At 32.6% G+C, this 22320-nt stretch overlaps 1 protein-coding gene across 1 annotated transcript; it reads right to left on the reverse strand.

Annotated features, from left to right (window-relative positions):
• Positions 1–248: 248 nt before the first annotated feature.
• LOC145032928 (telomere repeat-binding protein 4-like) lies at positions 249–4360 on the reverse strand. Its single transcript, XM_078981893.1, has 8 exons — positions 4122–4360; positions 2904–3047; positions 2009–2819; positions 1748–1918; positions 1578–1657; positions 1266–1495; positions 803–1178; positions 249–721 (listed from the first exon to the last, which is right to left on the reverse strand). Exons 2-8 carry the CDS (start codon positions 2985–2987, stop codon positions 533–535), a joined length of 1941 nt encoding a protein of 646 aa, XP_078838019.1. The 5' UTR covers positions 2988–3047; positions 4122–4360; the 3' UTR covers positions 249–532.
• Between the last annotated feature and the right edge of the window lie 17960 nt (positions 4361–22320).

The following is a 22320-nucleotide window of genomic DNA, read 5'->3' on the forward strand; positions in this document are numbered from 1 at the left end:
TCTTCAACCAAAATTTACCGGTGTGTGGATAATTGACTAATAATGACTGCTATGATTGTAAACTTGTAGTCATACTGGAAGTCTTGAAAAACTGTGTAGAATGAATGAAATGAATGATGAGTCATTTCCACAAGAGAATATTCTGTGATGTGAAAGTCATTTTTAGAAAATGACATATGAGGCAAATACCTGTATTATAATAGAAACGAAACAATAATTAAAAGGAAACAAAAAAAAAAAAAAAGAGGTGACATAAATCAATTTGATTAAGAAGATTACAAAATGCATCCAATTACAAATAGAATTACAATCAATGTACAAAAAGAATGATAAACAACATGTTAAAACCCCCTTATTCCCCCCCTTCCTTCCAACTTAATTTAAGACGAACAAATTCACAGCAACTAAAAAGTAAAAACCATAAACATGTGAAGTGTTGTGTAATTTAAACAAGTTAAAACTTCTTTTTTTTTTTTCCTACTCTTTACCTAAATCTTTTCTTTGTACACCCCCTTCCAAGTCGGAACTCCAATCAGACTTTAACCGGAGTCCCAAGTGTCTGAATCAGTTCAGTCTGATGCTTCCCATTTTGCTTTGATTGATGCTGTGACCAATATGCATGTGCAGCCAACACCCTGTCCAGAAGATCCTGTGGTACAGGCTCCCCCCTTCTTTGCTGTGGTGAGATACTTGCTGTATGAACCAATGTTTTCCATTTATCCTGTATATGTATAAAAACACCATGCAACTCTCTCTCACAATCTTTTACTTCAAAAAAAAAAAAAAAATCTAGATTTGTTACCTTCAAGTCGACATAAGTTCGGTGGTTTGCATCGTCAAAAGCACGGATTTTAACATCACGCCATCTTCCGGTTCCAAGTGTTTCCACTGCTTCCACAAGTGCTTCCACTTCACTAACAGAAAATGGTCTCCTGGTTCTACGTTGTGATTGTGAAGCTTCACATCTTTTGCTAATCAATTTATTGTTATTATTATGGTTCAATGGAACTATTGAAAGTGCCTCTGGAGTCACTGCTGTGATTGGTATAATAGCTTTTGCTTTTGTATCCACCACTATTTCGATTTCTTCTTCTTTATTTTTTTCAATTTCCTTCTCCAACTTACTTTCTGAACTGTTTGACAAAGACACTGTCTCTGTAAGTGGACTATCCGGAGACCTGATAATTTTAATCACACAAACCATATATTATATTCATGAATAAAAAATGGTATTGTGAGTATAGAAAAAGGGGAAATTATATTACGTGGATGATGGTTGATGATTGTCAGATTGTGGAGGAGGAGACATTGGAGGTTGTTTTGGTGAAGCTTCCGGAAGACTAGGCTCCAACACGAATCCCAAAGTCTCACTGTTTAACGAAATACCTGTTTCTTCTAGTGTTCTATTGTCATCTCTAACTTTCTTGCCTTCAACAAGTACCCCTAAGTGTAATTCACCTCCTAGAATAGCTGTCAGAGCTTCCATAACATTTCTCTGATTCAGGGAAAAACAAAGTCAGCAATGGAACCAAATGGTTAACTTTTAGTTTTATACTTTTATTTGACTGCATGCCAACCTTTAAAGATCCAACTGTCGATGTTTCTGGCATTTCAAGATATACTTCCGGAACTATAAAAGACTTTATGCTGAATTTCACTGTATAATTATAATATAACCACCATAAACAGGGTTATTATTTGTATATAGATTTATACATGAAAAAGAAACATGGAAAATATTAAGGACCTCTTTTTGACAGATGCCTCTCGGGTAAATTAGATATGCTTTCACTACTTGTTTCCTCAACATATGCAGGAAAGAGCTTCCTTTTTTTAAAAGGAGACTTTGTTTGACTTTGACAATGTTCTCGCTTGTGCATATACTTCTTATACTGGTTGAAGGACTTCAATCCACCACCTAAAAGAACCAACATTCATAACAGGGTCACATCACACATGACACATGGCATGAAATTTCAGAAGCAGTGTAAGAGAGTTGTTGACTTACTGGTAGTGTTGGAGATTTCATAATCTTTAAGCTTTGGAGCTGTTTTCCAATACTTTGAAGTTAACATCTTTCTTATTCTTCTGTACCCACCACATGACTGCAACCTAAACGCCTTCATTTTGGTGATATGCTGATTGTAACTAAAACAATTTTCGTCATCATCTCTAATTCCTACCTTTACATTGTTGTCCCTATGCCTTTGAAAACAAGCACTAGGAACAGGATTGCTATAAAAGGGTACATGTACACTGCTATATGATTTATTTAATTCCACACATGTTTCCTGCAACTTTTCAGTTTCTTTCTCTATTAGCTTAGGTATATTTGCAGTTGCATCCATGTTAACATCACATAAGTCCCAATGACTATAACACCCTCCCTCTGATTTGCTAGGAGTATCAATAACTATGTTCTTGCTATCTGAGACTTCCAACTTCACATTAGTGCCAATTTCTTTAAAGAAATCTGAAGTGGTAACTATAGAAGCATGTTCTAAGCCAGAATCATTATCAGAGTGTAGTGAATCCTTCAATGGGGGTTCTAGCTTTAACTCTAGAATAGAGGGTTCAGGAACAAACTGACTTTCAGCACAGCATCCCTGATCAAGATCCTCTAATCTTGCAGGTTTGAGTTTAATTTCAAGTGGTTCCTGCTTGACATTATCTTTAGGAATGTTAATCTGTTCTTTTTGTTCTGAACTAGTGCTAGAAGCAGAACCTTCGCTTTCCTGCAATAACTTGCCAGCTACAGCTGCTAGTAACTCAAAGGGGCAAATTTCACTGCCTGCTGATGGTTTCTTATGTGAATTCCTCTAAAAGAAACAAGAATAATGTCAATAGAAGCTTTCATGAATCAGGGGAGAATTGTAATTAAAGACATTTCATTGTATACTCACCCTTATAGACCTGGGAGCTTTAGGTACCACAGGGGAACGGAAACCATCAAATCCTCCATAATGTAGTCTCTTCTTTGACACCATCTCTTAGGCATACATTCCAAGAAAGAACATCAACCACAATGAAGCAATGATGAGGCCTTTCTGCAATTTAATAATAAAAAAAATCAGAAGTTTGAATGTAGATAATCATCATCTAGGACTTGTGTACCAAACTTGACATAAAGCCGGATAACATGTAATGGGATGCATCTGATCTATATCACTAAAAGATAAAAGCTATAACATTAACAGACAATGACATCATCTTCTGAAAAAAGGTTTGGTTAAAAGACCAGATAAGGCACTAAATCAGAAGCCAGCAGGACGTCAACAAGATCTTGAAACCATAAATTTACGGATCGAGTCAGTTCATTAACCAACAAAACTTCCCAAAACTCGCCTACATCATTTACTGCAACGATCTTTGAGAGCAATAAATCCCTCATTCTTAATATCAGCACAACTACGAAAGTTGTTAGGTACAAAAAAAAAAAAATGGTGATTCAAAAACTGGTTGTCTTTCCTACGTCATTTCGATCCCAGATAACTTGGCATAAAAGATGGAGCAATTAAATGAAACTGTAATTTTCAACCCTTGGTACACCAGATGACCAGAAGCTAGATCCCATAATTTGGGAGGGAATATTCATGATGTCAATAATAATAATATTAGGACAGATCTATGGTAAGCTGGAGTCCCCACATAGAAATCACCGCCATAGATGGTCAAACACATTCAACAAAATTAACAATTATGGAAATACAAGACGAAAAAGTAAAAGTACTTGAAACATGCAATATCAATTTACTATTACAAAAACCTCATCCATAAATCATAGAAACCATAAAGTTCATAATTAGTTAATAACATAGAATTTAACGAAATAGCATTTCATCTTGGATTGGATCTTAGAATCGATAGTAATAAAACTACAACTCAGTAATCCCCAAAACTCAAAATTCAACGCGATCAGAGAGATACAGATAAGTTGAAAGAAATCCGATCTGATATCTGAACTACCAATCCCAAAAAGCTTAATTGCGGAGGAGATCGGGGCAAATCTCGGAGAAAAACACAAATTCACGCCAATCGGAAGTCAGACATTTAACATCCAAAACTCGAGAAAATCAGAATCGTGAAGTGATGAAGAGGATTGGGCGATCGGGTAATTATACCTGTTTTGGATGAAAAAACCGATTGATCCGATTAATTTCTATGTTACACGTAACTGTACATGGAGCGTGGGATTTGAAATCTGTATGATACAATCTGTGCAATCATACACAGAGAATTGCAAACAACAACAAAATGTAATATAATTATGGAGGGAGAAATTTAGATCAAGAAAAACCACCGAGTGGTTTTGGAGAAAACAATCGAAGAAGAAATAGAAATGGAAGGAGAGAGGAGAGGGAGCTTAAACCCCTTGTTTATATATTTCAAGGTGAAGGGTAAAAACGTAATTTCCAAGGGTATGGGAGGAAAGAACAGGTGACCATAAACCTCTCTAATCTCTTTGGGGACGGTTTTTAGGACCACTTTGGCCTCCTTACCTTGCGTGGATATGTGGATAGCTTTTGACACGTGTTTGGATTTTACAAGTCTTCCTTAACTCCTTTTTTGTTTTTACACTTTTTGCTTGTTTATTATATTTCGTGGATAAAATTTATTCACAGCATCCATTTATTTACTCACGTAAAATGATGATTTAAAAACCCAGATTTAATAAAATTTTCTCTAAATAATATGATAGAACCCACCTCAGACCTTGGGGGTTATTGAACAATGGCGACCGATAATTAAGTATACAAACTAGATATTGTAAAAAAAGTTCAAGTTTAATACAGCTTAATTTAAATATAATGTATTAAAATTATAATTATAAAATATTGACTTGGATTGGTATTAACAAATAGAATGGTCGTTAACATTGATTTTAAAAGGCATTGATTATTTCATATGCATGTGATAGATGCGTGTAAGTTTTATATTCAGGAATTAAAATATTGACTCGGATCGGTATTTACTAAAAATACCTATTTCCTATCAAAACTATAGAAACTAAAAAAATATTCATTTATGATTTATGTGATCCCAATATTAAAATTTTTATTCTGTCCACCATCTTTTACAATCGAAAGTCGCAACCATATGCAGTGAGAGATGTGCTAGGCTGCTAGCAGTCCTTTTTTTAGTTTCATGGTTTATAAAAGGGAAAATGAAAATTTTAAAGTTTTTTCTAAAAAAAATACTTTCTTACTTTAAAATCAATTTTATGTGCATTATAGCAGAAATATTTCAAAAAATATTTTACCTATAATTTTTTTTTGATTTCTTTATAGTTTTTAGGTTTTCATAAAATAAAATTTGTAAAAAAAAAAAATAACACTTTAGTCTGCAGTTTTTTATTACGTTTTTTATTACGTTTTCACTATATTTTTTTTATATTATACGTATTAATATAAAAAATAAATTTATATACAACAAAATATTTATTTAAACAACATATTTATGTTTTTTTTAATGTTATTTCTTTATACTATTTACATCCTAAAATATAAGTTTCAGAAATATAAATGTATTTTTGAAAATATACATTTAGTTTTTAGAATATATAAATATGTTTTTAGAAATATAAATACACGTATGATATTAATCAAAACGTGTTTATATGCAAAAAAAACATTTTTATTTTTAAAACATAAAATATACTTAATAGTTATATTTCTAAAAACATTAAAATATATATATTTATATTAAAAATATATTAATATTCCTAAAAAATATATGTATACATCTAATAAACATAAAATATATATTTATACTTATAAAAATAAATATTTACTTCTATAAATATAAAAGTTCACTCTTATATTTATAAAAAGCATATTTATGTTTCTAAAAATTATTTTTACGTATTAAACCGTATAAACATATATATATATATATATATATATATATATATATATATATATATATATATATATAAAGAATACACATTTAAAAAAATAAATATGATGTTAATCAAACAACTATTTTTGTATATAAATATGTATTTTCCATTAATGCATATAAGTTAGGGTAAAAACGTAAAAAAAATATACAAATTAAGGCTTTATTGCAAATTTTATTCCACTTTATTCTAAAACCTAAGAAGTAAAAATGAATATACTGGATAAAAATCGGATTATAATATAAAAACTATCCATTAATGCATATAAGTAAGGGTAAAAACGTAAAAAAAAAATATACAAATTAAGGCTTTATTGCAAATTTTATTCCACTTTATTCTGAAACCTAAGAAGTAAAAATGAATATACTGGATAAAAATCGGATTATAATATAAAAACTATCTTCATTTAGTATAAAATTTATAATGAATTTATAAATTTTTCCCTGACTCTGTGTTGTTTGGCTTAGCTACCCGAAAAGAAAAATATTTTTTTTTATTTTCTTTTATTTCCGTTGTAAAAACATATTTGAGAAAGAGAAAATAAAAGTAGTTGTATAAATATGGTGTGAATATTTTGACTCAACCGACTTTTGGACCAGACCAATTTTGTAGGATTTTGTCAACTTTGGACCGAACCTATTAATGTTTATCATGTCTAGAATTGTTGGACGTAAGAATGAGCATTTGGATCTAAACGGGACGACTCTTGGGTGGAACCGGTTTTGCAGAAATTGATGGACCATGGACCGAACATGTTGGTGCTTATCAGGTCTAGGTCTGGTTCTCGGTTGTTGGACATAAGAGTGGACATTTGGATCAAACTGGTTTATAGAAATTTGTAGATTTTAGATTGAACTTGTTGAGGCTTTGAGGCTTATCAGGTCCAGATCCAAATCTATTTCCCGATCTGAAGATCCAAATGCTCACTTATATAAGTAAACCATGTTCTATAAAATAATGAAAAAAAAATTGAAATTTTATCGAAATGTCCACCAAATTTGTATTTAAGGGATTTTTTAGATGTTTTTTATTTTAGAATAACTTTTTTTTTAAAAAAAATTTATCTCAACCTAACATTTTATTGTGGCACTACAAAATTTATTTGTGTTTGCTATGAAAATCCATACAATAAAAACTACGATATTATTTTAAATTTTTGAACATTTTGGTAATTTATACAAAATTTTAATTTAATATTTGTGAAATTGATAAATTATCATTGATTTTTTGTTCTTTTTTATGAGGATTCAAAAACAGTTTTTAGACGAATGGTGATATTGGATGGGGCCAATTACTTTCGTTATTTGTAAATGTATAGCTATATTATTAAATGTTATTTCTCTAAATAAAGTTGTTTTTATCTCTCGACAATGAATTGATGAATTTCACATTGTTTGATTCCATAAGATTATAACAAAAACCGTGGAAATATGCATTTGATAAAGAAAAAAAAATAGATGTACGAGTTTTAAGTAATCATATTATTACTTGTTGTATTACGTAGCATTCAAAAAATCTCATCAAAATCCGACGCATGTATGATTTGCATGCTTTCTAGACAACATTTTGTTTTCTTATCTTCTAACTTTTTTTTTTAACTTAGTTCGTAAGTTTGATAAAAGATGATGACCATAAAAACCATTATATTCATTCCAGAATTGATTTGTAATGGTTGCCACAATCGATGACGCCTGATCAGAAATGAAGGTTAAATATTTCAAGTTGTCGATACAATCATAAAGTTTTTTTGTAGGAACCATGTCCACATATATGTGCACTCACTCTTTAATTTTACATGTGTCACTAGAAAAATCTGGTTGTTACCGTCCATCGCAATTACCAACAACATGGTGCCCAGAAAGTTACTTTTAGGTAGGGCGACCACTATCACAGGGACATGCTTACATTTGTTAAATAAGGCACATATATACAAAACAATGAAAATAGATTAAAAAAGATATGGAAATATATTATACAACCTTATGAAATTATAAGAAAGTAAGATTTTTGTGGATCGAGAAGAATAATTACTTAAATTTTGAATGATATCACTATTCTAGGATTATGTTTCTCCAAGTTGTAATACCACAAAGGGAGTATAGAGAATGATTCCTCTTGGATCCCCTCATAAGCTTAACTGCATGTTATGTCGCATGTCATGCTTGTTTCCATGAATATTTAATTTGTATTTTGAATTGAAATCTCATTAGATGTCGGTTCCATAGTAGGCTCTACTATACTTACTACCCACAACCTTAGTATTTAAATGACCCAAAAAATTGTTTGCTTAGGTATGGTTTGAGTTTAATTGTATTGAAAAGCAAGTGTGTTCGCCATATGGCAAGTACAATTATCATGGTAACATGTTAGGTTTCTATAGCATCAAGTACACACAACCAAGGTAACGGAAATAATCAAAAGACATACCTAAGTGCACATGCTTCCTAGATCTAAGTTTTACTAGTTTTAGCAATGTACTTTAGAATCAACCTATAATGAGGACTGAATACTTACCTCTTGATCCATAGATCATGTGAATGAAATCTCTTGCAAAGGATGAAGAGCCCAAAGGATAACTCTTCTAATGTAGTCACACCCATAATGCCAAAAAGCACCAAAAAGATGAAACCCTAACCGATGGTTTATACGAAATTAGACTAACCCTAGGAGAGGGTTAAAATTTCTTCATAGATTGGGGAGAGGATAGATAGACGAATTCTAGAGGAGAAAATCAACTTCTAGGGTGGCAGTCTATTTATATTTTGCAGGTAGTCCCACAAGGAATCAAACTCTAGGGTTTATCTTTATCTGATTCATCAGCCTTATCCCTATCCTAGAGATAGCCCAAAACCATCCACCCTCATCTTCAAGGAGATTATGGAATATTCCAATTAATCTCTTGGATTAATTAACATTCAAGCACTTTAATTAATTAAACCACTTTAATTAAAAACCAAAATACTTTTTATTAATTTATTAATTCCTTAATAAACTAACAACTTCTTTTCTCCATTTCATTTTGTAAGATAATAAAATGTTTCATTGATAAATAGTGAGGTTAAACCTCACATGAATAGGAATACATAAAAGACCTAATCTAAACTCTAAAGGGTTTGGGCCTAAACACTGATCACTAACACCTCCCCCCCCCCCCCCCCCGATAGTTTGATCGGTAGGGGATGATTGAACTGGAAAAACAAAAACATAAAACATAACATAAATGAAGACAACGACAACGACGGTGGCAGATCTCTAGCAATGACGGCTAACAACTGCTTGTCGAAGAAGGAGGGAGAAGAACCGATGACCAGCAGCGGTTCCTTTATATAAAAAGAGAGGAGCGACGGCGACAATAACGATCATGCAACCGGTGGCAGAGGGGTCCGGAGAAAGGCAACGAGAAAGAAAGATGGCTCGAGTTGCGGCGGATGGAGCCATGTCACATCCCCAAACCAGACGGCATAAACATATGAGGGATTGTGTGACTATCAATTGAATACCATTACAATGAATATACATGAACAAACACATACATCACCAACATTACATAGTACAACTGTCATTGTTCACATCAAGTACATTGTTTACATGTTATATATCCATAACATAAATTGTTTGAGTGTCACAAAACATAACATCCTAACACACTTGATAATTTTCTTCAGCTTACCTGTTACCTGAGAATACAAGTAATTTTGAAAACATCAACATATATGATATTGGTGAGTTCATAAGCATGTTTGATATAAAACTAGTTTGTATTGTTTGTACAACCCAGAAAATCCGATATTTTCTGTACAAAAACTGTTTGCAAGGAAAAAGATGTGATGATCCCATAAGTGCATATATATGTGATTTCATAACAAGTAAAAGTGATTGTTATTCAAAATTGATTCTTGTATTATAGTTGCTGTATGTAGGAGTGAATAATGTTGTTCCCCCGGAAACCCCAATGTTTTCCGATATAAATAGTATGATAGTTTTGTATTATTGTATCATCACAAAGAATGAATATGAATTCCCATGATTACTTAGGTAGTAATGGATCTATATGTGAGTCGTTATAACCATGCATAATAATGACTAATTCGCCTGTCTTGGCATTTTTCCAAACGCTAGTTTTGATCAAGATTTTGTCACCCTGGACTGGCCGGGTCTAACTGTAGCGAACAACTCATGTGTGGGGGAGTCGCCCTCGTATAGATCTATACACAAACTCTCGCTCTCCCTCCAGGAGACTATGGTTATCACTATAGACTACGATCGACACTTATTGGTGTCACACGTTATTTCCCACTAAATCCAACTAAAATTGAATAACCTTGTTTAACAACCTGATTTATGTTTACTTGAATAAAAGGTAAGCCTAACAGACAAAGAGAAGAGGGCAATAGAGGCCCACTAATCATGTATGTTATTATAGATTGTCGAGTATGCGACTAGAACACGTTGGCCCATCACGCATAGGATTGATTTGGACCATACTAGCAATGCAAATGGGTCACTAAGGCCAAATAGCATGTAAAAGCCATTGAAGGTCCATTAGGCATGTAATCGGGTCACCAGAAGCCCAATAAACAGGTGCGATTATATTGGGTCCAAATAATCATGATATTGTGTCATAAAGGCCCAATAGCACAAATAGAAGATATTTAAGCACACCCATTGAATCATTTATAATTTATTGATCTTAAGTTCGGAATGTAGCTATTTGTTGTAAGCGAAATGTTTATTCGAAGTAATAAACTGCATTGACGTTTGATTAATAATGAAGCTTTGGTTATATATATATATATATATATATATATATATATATATATATATATATATATATATATATATATATATATATATATATATATATATATAAACTTGATATTTTTAACCAAAAAATTTATAATTGTCGATTTGGTCCAAAAACATTTAGTTTGACCATTGCAGCCCCTTTATCTATAAAAATGGCATTTTTAGTCCTTTTTTATGAAAATTGACATTTTTGGTCCTTAAACCATTTTTCTTGACATTTTCGACCCAAACTTTATTTGAATCATAATTTCAACCCAAAACTATTGTATTTTTCTTTTTCAGCCCTTATTTTTAAAAAGTTTACATTTTTGGCTCAATCTCCGTAAGTTTTACAGTTTCGACCCCTAAATCAAAAACTTTGCATTTTTAGTCCAATTTGGTAATAAAATCATTTTCAACCCCTGAAATTTATTTATTTATGTTTTAGACTCATACTTTTATGAATTTACAATTTCAGTCCCTAAAACTCTTCATTTTCGCAAGTTTGGGCCCAAAATTTGTGAGGCCCAAATTTAAAGTCCATTAAGCTAAAATTTATGTTTTTGATCCTTTGAAAAGTATTATTTTCATAAAAATCAGATTTTTTATAAATAAATACTTTATAACCCTCATAAAATCGAAATTTATCAACTTTCAACCCAATCTTTGTTATTTTTGCTAAATGACACTTGTAAATATCTTTTGGCTTTGTTTTTCACTTATTAAACTTAAGGACTCTTAGATCTATGATGTATGTTGTTTATTATGTTTTTGTTTATGAATCTTTCACATTTTAGCTATAGATCTTGAAATATCTTAAGTATTAACACATTATCACAACATAAACCAAAGAAATCACATATATCATGCAAACACACATAGATCAACACATGACACTTGTATTATCCCCCCAAAAACAAGTAAAAACCGAAAACAAGGGGGTATGAACTCACCTTGCTTAGTTGTTATTGGTTTGAAGAAGAATTGGAAGAGGTTGAGGTGATTCTCGGCCCTAGCAAGCTTCTTGAGAGGTCTTTGGGCTTAGATGGGTTCTAAGAAGCATGATCATGAATTTGCATGAGTTAAGATGAGATATTTGATGAAATATAGAAGTTAACCCATGGATTCAAGTGAAGAATTACCAAGAATGATGATATTAATTGAAAAACTCCTTGAAGACACAAACCAATGCTCGAAAATTTGGAGAAAATGGAAGAGTTCTTGAGAGTTTTCTTGTAAGAGTTTGATCAAAATGAAAATAGTGGTGGTGTGTGGTGCTCTCGGCCGTAGATAAGAAGGGATGGGGAGAGAAGATGTGATGTTCACCTAGATGCATGATGCATTATGCCTAGTTATCCTTTGAATAAAAATGATGTGTCAAGGCTTAATAATCCCCATCAATTTCTCTTTTTCTTATTCTTTTTTATCATTTGGGCCGAGATGGGCTAAGGAGAAAAGAAATAGATTAAATTGGCCCACTTTTTATCTTGGTTTGAAGTTATGAGATTCATAAAGAAGTTTTCTGCCCATTGGGCCTTTAGGGTGGTTCATAACCCAATTTTGTGTAAAAGAATGGATTTATCGTCCATGAAAGCTAATTGAATAAATTATGGCCCAATAGGGCCCATTAAGGTAAACCAATTCATTTTGGATCCATTATGGCCCAAAATATTAAGTTTCATGAAAGTAGGTCCAATTAGGTCCCATTTAAGGGTCCTAAGCCCAAAATAGTCAAATTGGAAGCTTATTGGTCCATTAGGCCCAATAAGGAAATCCTAGTCCATAATAGACTTAAACCGGAATTTTTAAGGTTTCCAATCTTTTTTTGACCATTTGAAGTGTTTGCATAGAGTGTTTGATGGAATTTTGTTGTCATTGAATAAATGCCATGCATGCTTTCATGTTTTAGTCACAAATGTTATCATTGTTAATGTTTACAAAAGCATTAGAATTCCTAGTTGTGACAAGCCAATTCCGATGAGATCGGCGACTGCAATGTTGATAGAGAAAGAAACGCCTATAGATAATAAGAGGTTGCCCGACAGAGAAGGTGCCATCAGAGAGAAGCAGTCGCAACATTCGAAGGGCTGAATCGAAAAACAGATCTGAAGAAGTGGCCAGCCGAGGAGGAGGTGGAAGGTGACGAAACAGAAGTAGACGAGGCAGTAGAAGAAGCTGATGAAAGGGCTCTGGTTTAATGTCATCCGATTGTTTATTATTTAGGCGGAGAAGAAAGGAAACGGGAAAATAAGGAACATAATGACGGCACCTTCGACGACTATTAGAGAAGGTCGTCAGAGGTGGAGGGCAGCGGCTACGGGTTGTGGTTAGAAGTAAGGTTTTAACCTAGAGCCTGATACCATGTAAGATAATATAATGATTTATTGATAAATAGTGATGTTAAACCTCACATAAATAAGGATACATAAGAGACCTAATCTAAACTCTAAAGGGCTTGGGCCTAAACCCTAATCACTAACACATGTTAGCTATTTGGGTCATGAGGCCAACCCAATAAGACCCTGTTATTATTTAGAAATATTACCAACTAGTTAATGACATTAGACATTTTTTCCAACCAACATGATTTTTGAAATCTTTCTTATGAAGATTAATTGGATTTGTACCGAAATACATCATGATCACTTTCATTCCTAGTGATAGTTGAAAAGCGTTTTTGCTTTTGTAAATTTGTAGTTTTTTTATCCTTTATGACAAGTTTTGGCTATGTGACGAAATATGTGTATGTACCAGGTCTCAACACCATGGTGTGGCATGCATACGATATAATGGTGTTTTTTTGTGTAAGTGTATTCATCATTTGACCATTCAATTTCATATTTAGTTTTTTCAAGATTAGAAAGACTTATAAAATATATATTGGCTTCCATAAGTAAATAGATTAGTATCATCCACTAACGGAAGTACTTCTTGGAAATTTGTATCATCATTGTTACCAACACTGATAGGAAAGATTGTGGTTGGATCACATCAAATGTATGAAAGACCAGGTTCTGACCCTGGAAATGGAGTCAGGGTTGAGCTTGCATACTCCCTATGGTTGGGTTTGTTACGCATGATATATGAATGTGGATAGGAGATTTAATTTCTCGACGCTAGAGTCGAGATTGTGTGTGGATGCATTGTATGTATGATGGAATATGTGGTATACTGGGGAACTTACTAAGTTTTATGCTTATAGTTGTCGATTAAACATTTTGTAGTTCGTTCGTGAGAAGAGCTCGATAGGACTGTACATACGCATCGAAGATATTTGTTTTCAAAGTTTTGTAAACTTAACTCTGATACTGTATGGTTTTAATCAAATGAATGTTATTTGATGGTTTTGAAACAAAGGTTTTAATTGGTTATTATATTATTAAATTGAAAAATATCTTTGTAATTTTCAGGACGTTACACATTACATTACCAATTGTTAAAAAGGGTTTTGTTACTGACATTAAATGAAACTTCATAAAATAAACAAAGTAAAGATTAAATTCAAAATTTAAAGAACATTTCCGCTTCCAAATCCTATTCAAATACTATGTTGTAAGATGCAACGCGACATCAATTCAAGTTCAATCTAGGTTAGTAATTAAGATATTAGCATGCTCTAATATCTCCAAATTGATAAAAGTATTTTACTAAAAACATGATCTTTAAGTAAAATTTCTTTTATTTGATAAAATCCGAACACCCTCTTAGATTAAATCACTAAAAGGCTTTGAGTTCGTGCAATTAATTCCAAGACTGTCCAATATTTCTCATAAGCTTGGGAATATGAATATTTAATCTTTGATTACACTAATTGTGATTTATTTGAAACCAATTAAGTGTTTGTCACTAACATCAAATCACAAAACATTTACCAATGTCATAATTTGACTAGCAATATTGATATGAACCCTAATTTCATCGATCAAGTGAAAATAATACAAATCAAACATGTAGTGAAACCAAATCAAAGATTACTAGATTAATAACATGAAATTAAGTTCACATAACAATCAATACAACTAGTATTTAGAATATAAAACTGGAAATCATAAGGAAAAGTTAGCCAGGCATGGCTAAACTGAAACAAATTCAACAAGTTTGATCTTGAAAAAAAACTTACAAATTCAAAGATAAAATGTTTCCAAAGTGCAAAATGATGATATAGTATGTGAAAATCCCCCATTTCAAGTTCTTGGTCGAAGTCCTTTGAAAAATAGTCAGGAAACTGCTTTTAATCGGAAGTTAGAAATCACAAAAACTGTCATAGCACGTTCCACGACCGTGGAATGGACAATGTAACCTTTCCACGACCGTGGAATCCCCTAAATAGATGTCTACTTCCAAATTTCTCATTTTCTACAATCTTGCTTTGGAAATTCTAAAACTTCTCAGAGAGTTTCCCTTGATCATCCTAAGCATGCCCAAATCCACAAACACCCCTGAAACATCCACGAAAAACTATCAAAAGCATATCGATCCTTGAAAATGTTCCGAAAATGCAAAATACATGAAAAGTAAGACTAAATGTTATGCAATACTTGAAATAAACATGAAATGACCATATAAAAAGGTGCATTTTATGCACCTAACAATGGCTAAAATAGTGTCATGCTTTGATAAATGCTTATCCTATGACCTCAACTGCTCGCGACATCCAGTGACCTCATTTTTCAATTCACGGACCTCATTTTGCAATTCAGTTTTAATTGCGTCCTTATCAGTTGATGCTGCAACGTCCAGCTGTGGTGGTGGTTAAGGATGAGCATACGACCCATGGGACCGGACTGGACAGGGAAAAAACGGGGCCGGACCTGGGTTATCATATTAGTGGGCCGGTTTCGGGTTTGGTTTTTATCAATAATCGGGTTTCGGGTTTGGAGCGGACTGTACCCGAATTAAAGGACTTAACCTGGACCGGACCAGAAAACCAAAAACTATTTATTTAATTTTATCGACAAACAGTAAGCGAGAATTACCAAAAATAAAAAATGTTGTCCGATTGAATTGATTCGGCCTCTCTTGGGGATCACATTATAGTGTCAAAATTTTTGGTTTCAGCCTCTTCTCTTGATCGCATTATAGTGTTGATTTTTTTCTTTCTCGAAAAACCAAAAGTTATTTCCTATTACATTTTTTAATAAAAATAGTGTAGTTTTTTAAAAAACTAATAATGCAGTATTTTTTAATAAAAATAATGTTGTTAAGTGCATTTTTTATATAAAAATAGTGCAGTTTTGTTTTATAAAAACAATGAAGTTTTTTTTTTTTTTTTTTTTTATAAAAATAGTGTTGTTTTGTTTTATAAAAACAGTGTAGTTTTTATATATAAAATTAGTGATGTTAGGTGTAGATTTTATTATTGAAATATAGTGCAATTTTTATTTATTTATTTATTTTTATAAAAATAGTGTAGTTTTTTTATAGCAACCGGTTATTTTCAAGTCTGTAAAAGTCAATAAAAATCAACCAAAGTTAACGAAGGTCAAACATATCAAATAAAAGTCAAATTTGTTGAATTGTTAATTTATTAAAGTTAAATTAATAATTTTGATATGTATAAAACATATACTAAAATGTTGTGAAAATTTAGAAGTGAAATCACCCAAATCCGAGAAGTTTCGCATAAATCGAAAACCCTTGAAAATTACAAATTAGCCTCGGACCGAAAACGGTTCTCGGCCGCAAACGTGCGAGACCAAGAACCCACTTACTCCGCAATCAGTTTCCAGCTGTGAACCATCTAGGTGGATTTCCTTTTTCGGTCAAAAACTAACCTTCTCGGGTGGAGTTCTTTCCTTGGTTTGTGTTCTTGGCCGAAATCATTCAAACCGCCTTACTTTATGCATCATAAATATATGCCAAACCAAAAACATCCCTCATTTCTTACACACTTCATCCGAAAACACCTCTTTTCCCTCTCAAGAACACATGCGAAATCACTTTTTTCTCTCAAGAAACACAACCGAAATCATCACTTCCCTTTCAAGTGTCATGTGACGTATACTTGAATCTTCATAGGATTTCTACTCAAATCATCAAGTGTGCTTGATATCAACCAAAAACACTATCCAATCTTCTTAGTTCACACCGAAAACACCAAATATCATTAGTTTTTCACCAAGAACACGAAGAACGTCAAGAACAACTACAAACTATTCTAAGTATTATTGTAAGTCTTCTTACAATAATTAAGTGTTGTTTAACACTTTAAACTTTACTAGATTATATAGTTTATACTCAATTTGATATTAATATAAATTAAGATTTGGTTTTGTCACGGGTTCTAACTTGTGAAATTAACTCTACTACACCGTATCTTTACTCGGACACTTACAAAAGGTGAGTTCATACCCTTACATTTTCATAAATTTTCACTGTTTAGGGGGGGGGGGATACAAGTGTAACACAATAAAACTATGTTAATATCTAAATGTGTTCAGTATTTTATTAACTGTTTCCGTTGTTATATATATATATATATATATATATATATATATATATATATATATATATATATATATATATATGTATAAATCATATAATTACGATTCAACAAGCTTAGAATTTGTAATTTGACTCAATTTCATGTTCCTTGTTTGGATGTGACCAAGTCTTGAAAATATAACCAGAGTCTACTGGAGGGAGAACGTGACACTTGTGTATAGATCTATATGGGACTGATAATCCCGCACCAGAGCTTCTTGCAACAGCTAGACCTGCAGCCCTGTGGTGAAAAATGTCGTACCGATTGCGACGTCTGAAGAATGTCGAGTTCAGGCCATCTTAGGTCATCAAGCATGGTTATAATAACTCACAATTCGGTATTGAACAAAATGATTAGTGTATGAATAAGTAAACAACTTCACAAAGTTTTATTTAATAATAAAACTATAATATAGTATTTTCCAAGTATAACTAGTAAAACTAGACAATTACAAATACACGGTTTTCATATAGGTATAATTACATATTACTACTTCAGTACAGAGAAAACATAATTTGCATGGTTTCAAGTGAACTAAATTACATTTTACCACTTCATAGTACCATAATATTCACACGTTTTGCTTACAACATACTACAACATAAAATATAAGTTTTTCTAGGAAAAACATATTTACATTATCAAGGAAAACAAAACAGATTTCAGTTACAAACATGCTTATGAACTCACCAACTTAATTGTTGACATTCTTTTCAAAACTACTTGTATTCTCAGGAAACCAGTAACAGGTATCCACTGGTTTTGAGAAGACGGAGCTTTATAGACTCATGTCTTTTGCTTTTGCATTATATTTTTGGTGTACAATGGCTTGAACACATATGTAAAAACTTATACTTTTTCAATACATGGTTGTTGTACTTCGATTACTATTATGCAATTGTTGTGATACTGTACATGACGTCCTCCTCCCCCGAATACTTTTGTTGTTCCGTTTTGGGGTTTGGCATTTTTTTAATAACGTTTGTATTTGTTTGTATACACCTCATTTGCACGTGTTCTAATTAGATTCCAGCAGCGTACCGTTGTATTCGTTTTCTTTTATGTATTTTTTTTGACGTATAGTGCAAACAACAAAGATACAAATGATGGATGTTACGTAATAAGATTATAATTTGAAATAGTGTGCTAAAGAGTAACATGACAAACAAAACCTAAAACGGTAAACAAAAAACATATGAAAACCCAGTTTGGTACCAAGAACAAGATTGGACCGAAACCGTAAAAAACTCTACCAAAGACTAACTCGGTCCAAAACCCGAAACCTGGTTTAGTACGCGGAACCGGCTAGACCAAACCCGAACCTGCTACACCCAAAAACGACCCGGTTTCAGGGTAAGGTAATTCACGATTTTCGGTCTTTGTGTTTTCGGTCTTCAGGCCGGTCCAGTCCAGGTTCGGCCCGTTGCTCATCCTTAGTAGTGGTGACAGGTAAGATGGAACATCTATCAATCCTTCTTTTGTCGAGGCTCATGGGTGGCGGATTGTTTGGGTGATGGACTTAGGGAAGGTGTCCTGTGAACTTATGTGTGGGGAAAATCAGGCGATCAATCTACTTCAAGCTAACAATCATCATTGAACAGAACTCTCAGGTTCTATCGGGTCCAACTTCTATACAATTTTGTTATCATGTTAACAAAATTATAAAATTATAAATAAACATAAATTATACGTATAGAAGAAGAATGTTTTAGAATATATAAATAATCATACATCGTTGATGTTTATAAACTGGTTGCACTCAGGCACATGTAAAGGCCTCTGGTTCGACCATGCAACTGCCCGAGGGATCCATTCGGTTGTCGGGTACCAAACAAACTGCTCACAAGAAAGCTCACACGAAAATTCTCAAGAATCCATATCTTGAACAATCATGTATTAGATTAGTTATCAAACAAAAAATAATAAATTGTTAATCATGTAGGTTACATTAATAGTGTGTAAGAAAATCGTTTACGATGTACATCAAATTTTGAGGTTATTTTGATTTTGGTTCCACTAGATGTATAAACTTATCAACATTGTTGAATACAGTCAATAGTTGCGAGTGCAGTTGATCCCAAATTATCCCCTCCCCAAGGATATTTATGACATAAATTTGTAAAAAAAATTATTAGTAATGATATTTATAATTTGTAATAATAAATTAACGACATGATACCTGTTGAATTCTTCAAGTTCAGATACCAAAGCGAATACTCCTCTAAAACTGTAACGTCCCAAAAACAGTGATAAAATTTTTCATTTTTAAATCCAATAGTATCATTGACCAAATATCTCCTAGTTGACCACCAAATGCACCCTGTGTACCTCCACATACGCCCATTGTATGTGTACCTCCAAACCCTAAAAATTAGGGTTTGAACCCCACACGAGTACACCCTGTGTACCTCCACATACGCCCATTGTATGAGCCAAAATTCATGACCAACTTAAATGAGTTACGTGAAGCATAACTCCAACTTACGCCATGCGTAGGGACTGGAAATGCAATTATTTTGAGTTTTAAGTTATAATTTGAAATGTTCCTGATATGGAATGTTACAAAAATAGGTTGTTTAGCCAACCACCTATTGAACCCCTTCTCTAACAGATATAAAAGACATACACAGACTGCATCCTTATCCGATAATTCATTAAGCGAATGATTAAACACATTCGTCACATCGTCTAATTTCACGAGACATTCCTCGCGACTATGAGGATCACACGGGAACAGAAGGCGACGCCGGAACCAGAGGCAGGAAAATAATCTTCAATGCAGAAGCTGGTGACAACCCAAAATTCTTTCTTCCTGAAAGATAACTTGTAACCCCCAATCTCAGAAACCGTTTCCTCTACTTTGCTTCGAGGGTATGTGATAACTTTATAGGAAAGCATGTAATGTAAAAGTACTTGATCCCCAACTACCTTAAGATTGTCTAACCACCACCCAAAACATGAATTATGAAACATATTCTTTCATGTCGGTTTGTGTTTGAATGCCGCAAGAATATCCCCACCAATTTTGGGCTTACAAGATAATGTAATGGATGCATCAAAAACCCTATTGTGCTGCAAATAAAAAATTGTTATTAACCAACTCCAAAACGAAAAGTGACCAACATTTCGGACACGTTGTTAGTGTTCTAGACCAGTTCCTCATGTTCTGGACTAGTTTCTCGCATTCTGGATCATTTCGAAATGCAATTTTATGTTTCAGAATACTAGATTTCGATGTATAATAACATTCCGGAGTTTATAGGAAAGTCAAGATCCGGAATGAAATCGAGATCAAGATTTTTTCGGAATATATTTTGGAATTTGAAATTCAAAAAATTGGCCCGGAATACGTACGAATACTATGGAATGGCCAATCCGGAGGAAACCTAATGAACCAGTCCACCAAAAAACGAGTCCAAATTTGTTTCCGGAACAGCCCATTACAAAGAAAATAATTATTTTGTAAAAAAATATTTAAACGTGTTAATTTTTTAAAAGAATGCACAAGAAATGGTTAGTTTACTTCTCGATTACGAAGTAAGAAGCAAATTAAGTGATGCTCATGGGTTGTCTGTTTTAACATCATATTCAATGCATGTGATTCCATTAAATTTATATATTACCACATACATTTTAAATCAAGAATTTTTATATATATTTATTTTAGACTTTTAGTTTAGTTTTTATTTGATATGTCATTTACGAAAATAATATTTTATCACCAGATATGGTCTCTTTATCTTTTAACTTTTCTTTACCTCATTTCTATGTGATTGGGATATCATTTTAGTTATAATACAATATTCCAGATTAAAAAGTTATTAACTAATATAAAGCAAAGGGTTTTCATGGATACTTCAAATAAAAGGCCGAATGAATGAAACAGAATATGCCAAACAAGATCAAAACATATTATATATTCTTCCAAGATTTTAAATCAAAGATTAAACAAAACATTCATGGCCGAGATAATATAGAATATATTTCCACATAATATATTCAATGAATGAATCGATCATGAATTACAAATTGCGATTAAAATTAATAAAAATAATTAAAGAATGTGGAGGGCCGGTTTATTGGTTTTGAAAGCCGTGTACAAAACGTGAACAAAAGTGAATGGAAGCTCCTAAGGCTTTCATACCATTTCTATCAACCCTATCATCCATTCCAAATAAATAAAAACACATATAACCAAAACATCATGGAAATCTATCACATTCATCATCTCTTGTGTAACTAAACAACCAACTCTTAAACATGAATTTAACGTTGGATAATTGTGATTTAGCCCCTCGTAATCATTAAATCACAACCTTCAATGAAAGGAAATCAAACTCGAAACTAATGTCGAGAAGAGAAACTACGTTTTTATTTTTTAACATTTTCTTTTTGTTTCCTGCTATTCTACTTGTAATAAAAGAGATGGAACGTGCCTTCGGGCTTGGTCTTCCTTTCCTTTTTTCTTTTTCTCTTTTTGGTTTGAAATTTAAGATTTGAGATTGCAAGTAGGCTCGTTTGCTGTATCGCTAATAGCCCAATAGAGATTAATTTGAGCCGAATCTAAAAATCTATTGCTCTATATCTATATCCATAGTTTGGCCCAATATTTCCCAATTCTTTTCAAGCACATGACACGCGCTACAGCACACTAAACCCTGGTATAGGAATGCACAAACCGGTTTTTTTATGAACCAGACCGATTCAGAAAACTGATTCGGTTCTGGTCAACGCAGTCAAAACCGATTCACCAGGAAACCGGTTCGGGTCCAAACCAATCCCAACCCAAAAAAATCCGAACATATGTAAACCGGTTCAGAAAAAACCCGGTTCAAAACCGGTTCGGCGCATATAAGGTTTTAATTTTTTTTTTTTTTTTTTTTTTTTTTGTTCTTGGGCTAATAAGTGTAAAATAGGAATGGTTTTTTTTCTCTTTTTTGTTTAGATTATATTGCTTTTGTGTCTAACCATTAAAAAAAAAAATAGGCTTCACAGTAGGTTTTTGGATTTGAATGAATTGGAAAGGCAAAAAGCCTTATGGTGATACACACATTACATATGCATGTCCATATATGCCAAAAGATTTTTTTCATTTTTTTCTTTTGTTTTTCCTTTAATAACATACATATCGTATTAACTTTTTTTTTTTTTT

The sequence above is a fragment of the Lactuca saligna genome, chromosome 2 (genome assembly GCF_052625555.1).
Source record: "Lactuca saligna cultivar CGN05327 chromosome 2, ASM5262555v1, whole genome shotgun sequence".
In the NCBI taxonomy this organism is placed as follows: domain Eukaryota; kingdom Viridiplantae; phylum Streptophyta; class Magnoliopsida; order Asterales; family Asteraceae; genus Lactuca; species Lactuca saligna.

Bases quoted from the DNA above. Each gene is read 5' to 3' on its own strand.
- LOC145032928 (XM_078981893.1), bottom strand. From the start codon at position 2,987: ATGGTGTCAAAGAAGAGACTACATTATGGAGGATTTGATGGTTTCCGT. The intron at 2,820-2,903 runs GTGAGTATACAA...TGTTTCTTTTAG, and splicing joins AAGCTCCCAGGTCTATAAGG to AGGAATTCACATAAGAAACC. The intron at 1,658-1,747 runs GTCCTTAATATT...ATAATTATACAG, and splicing joins GAGGCATCTGTCAAAAAGAG to TGAAATTCAGCATAAAGTCT.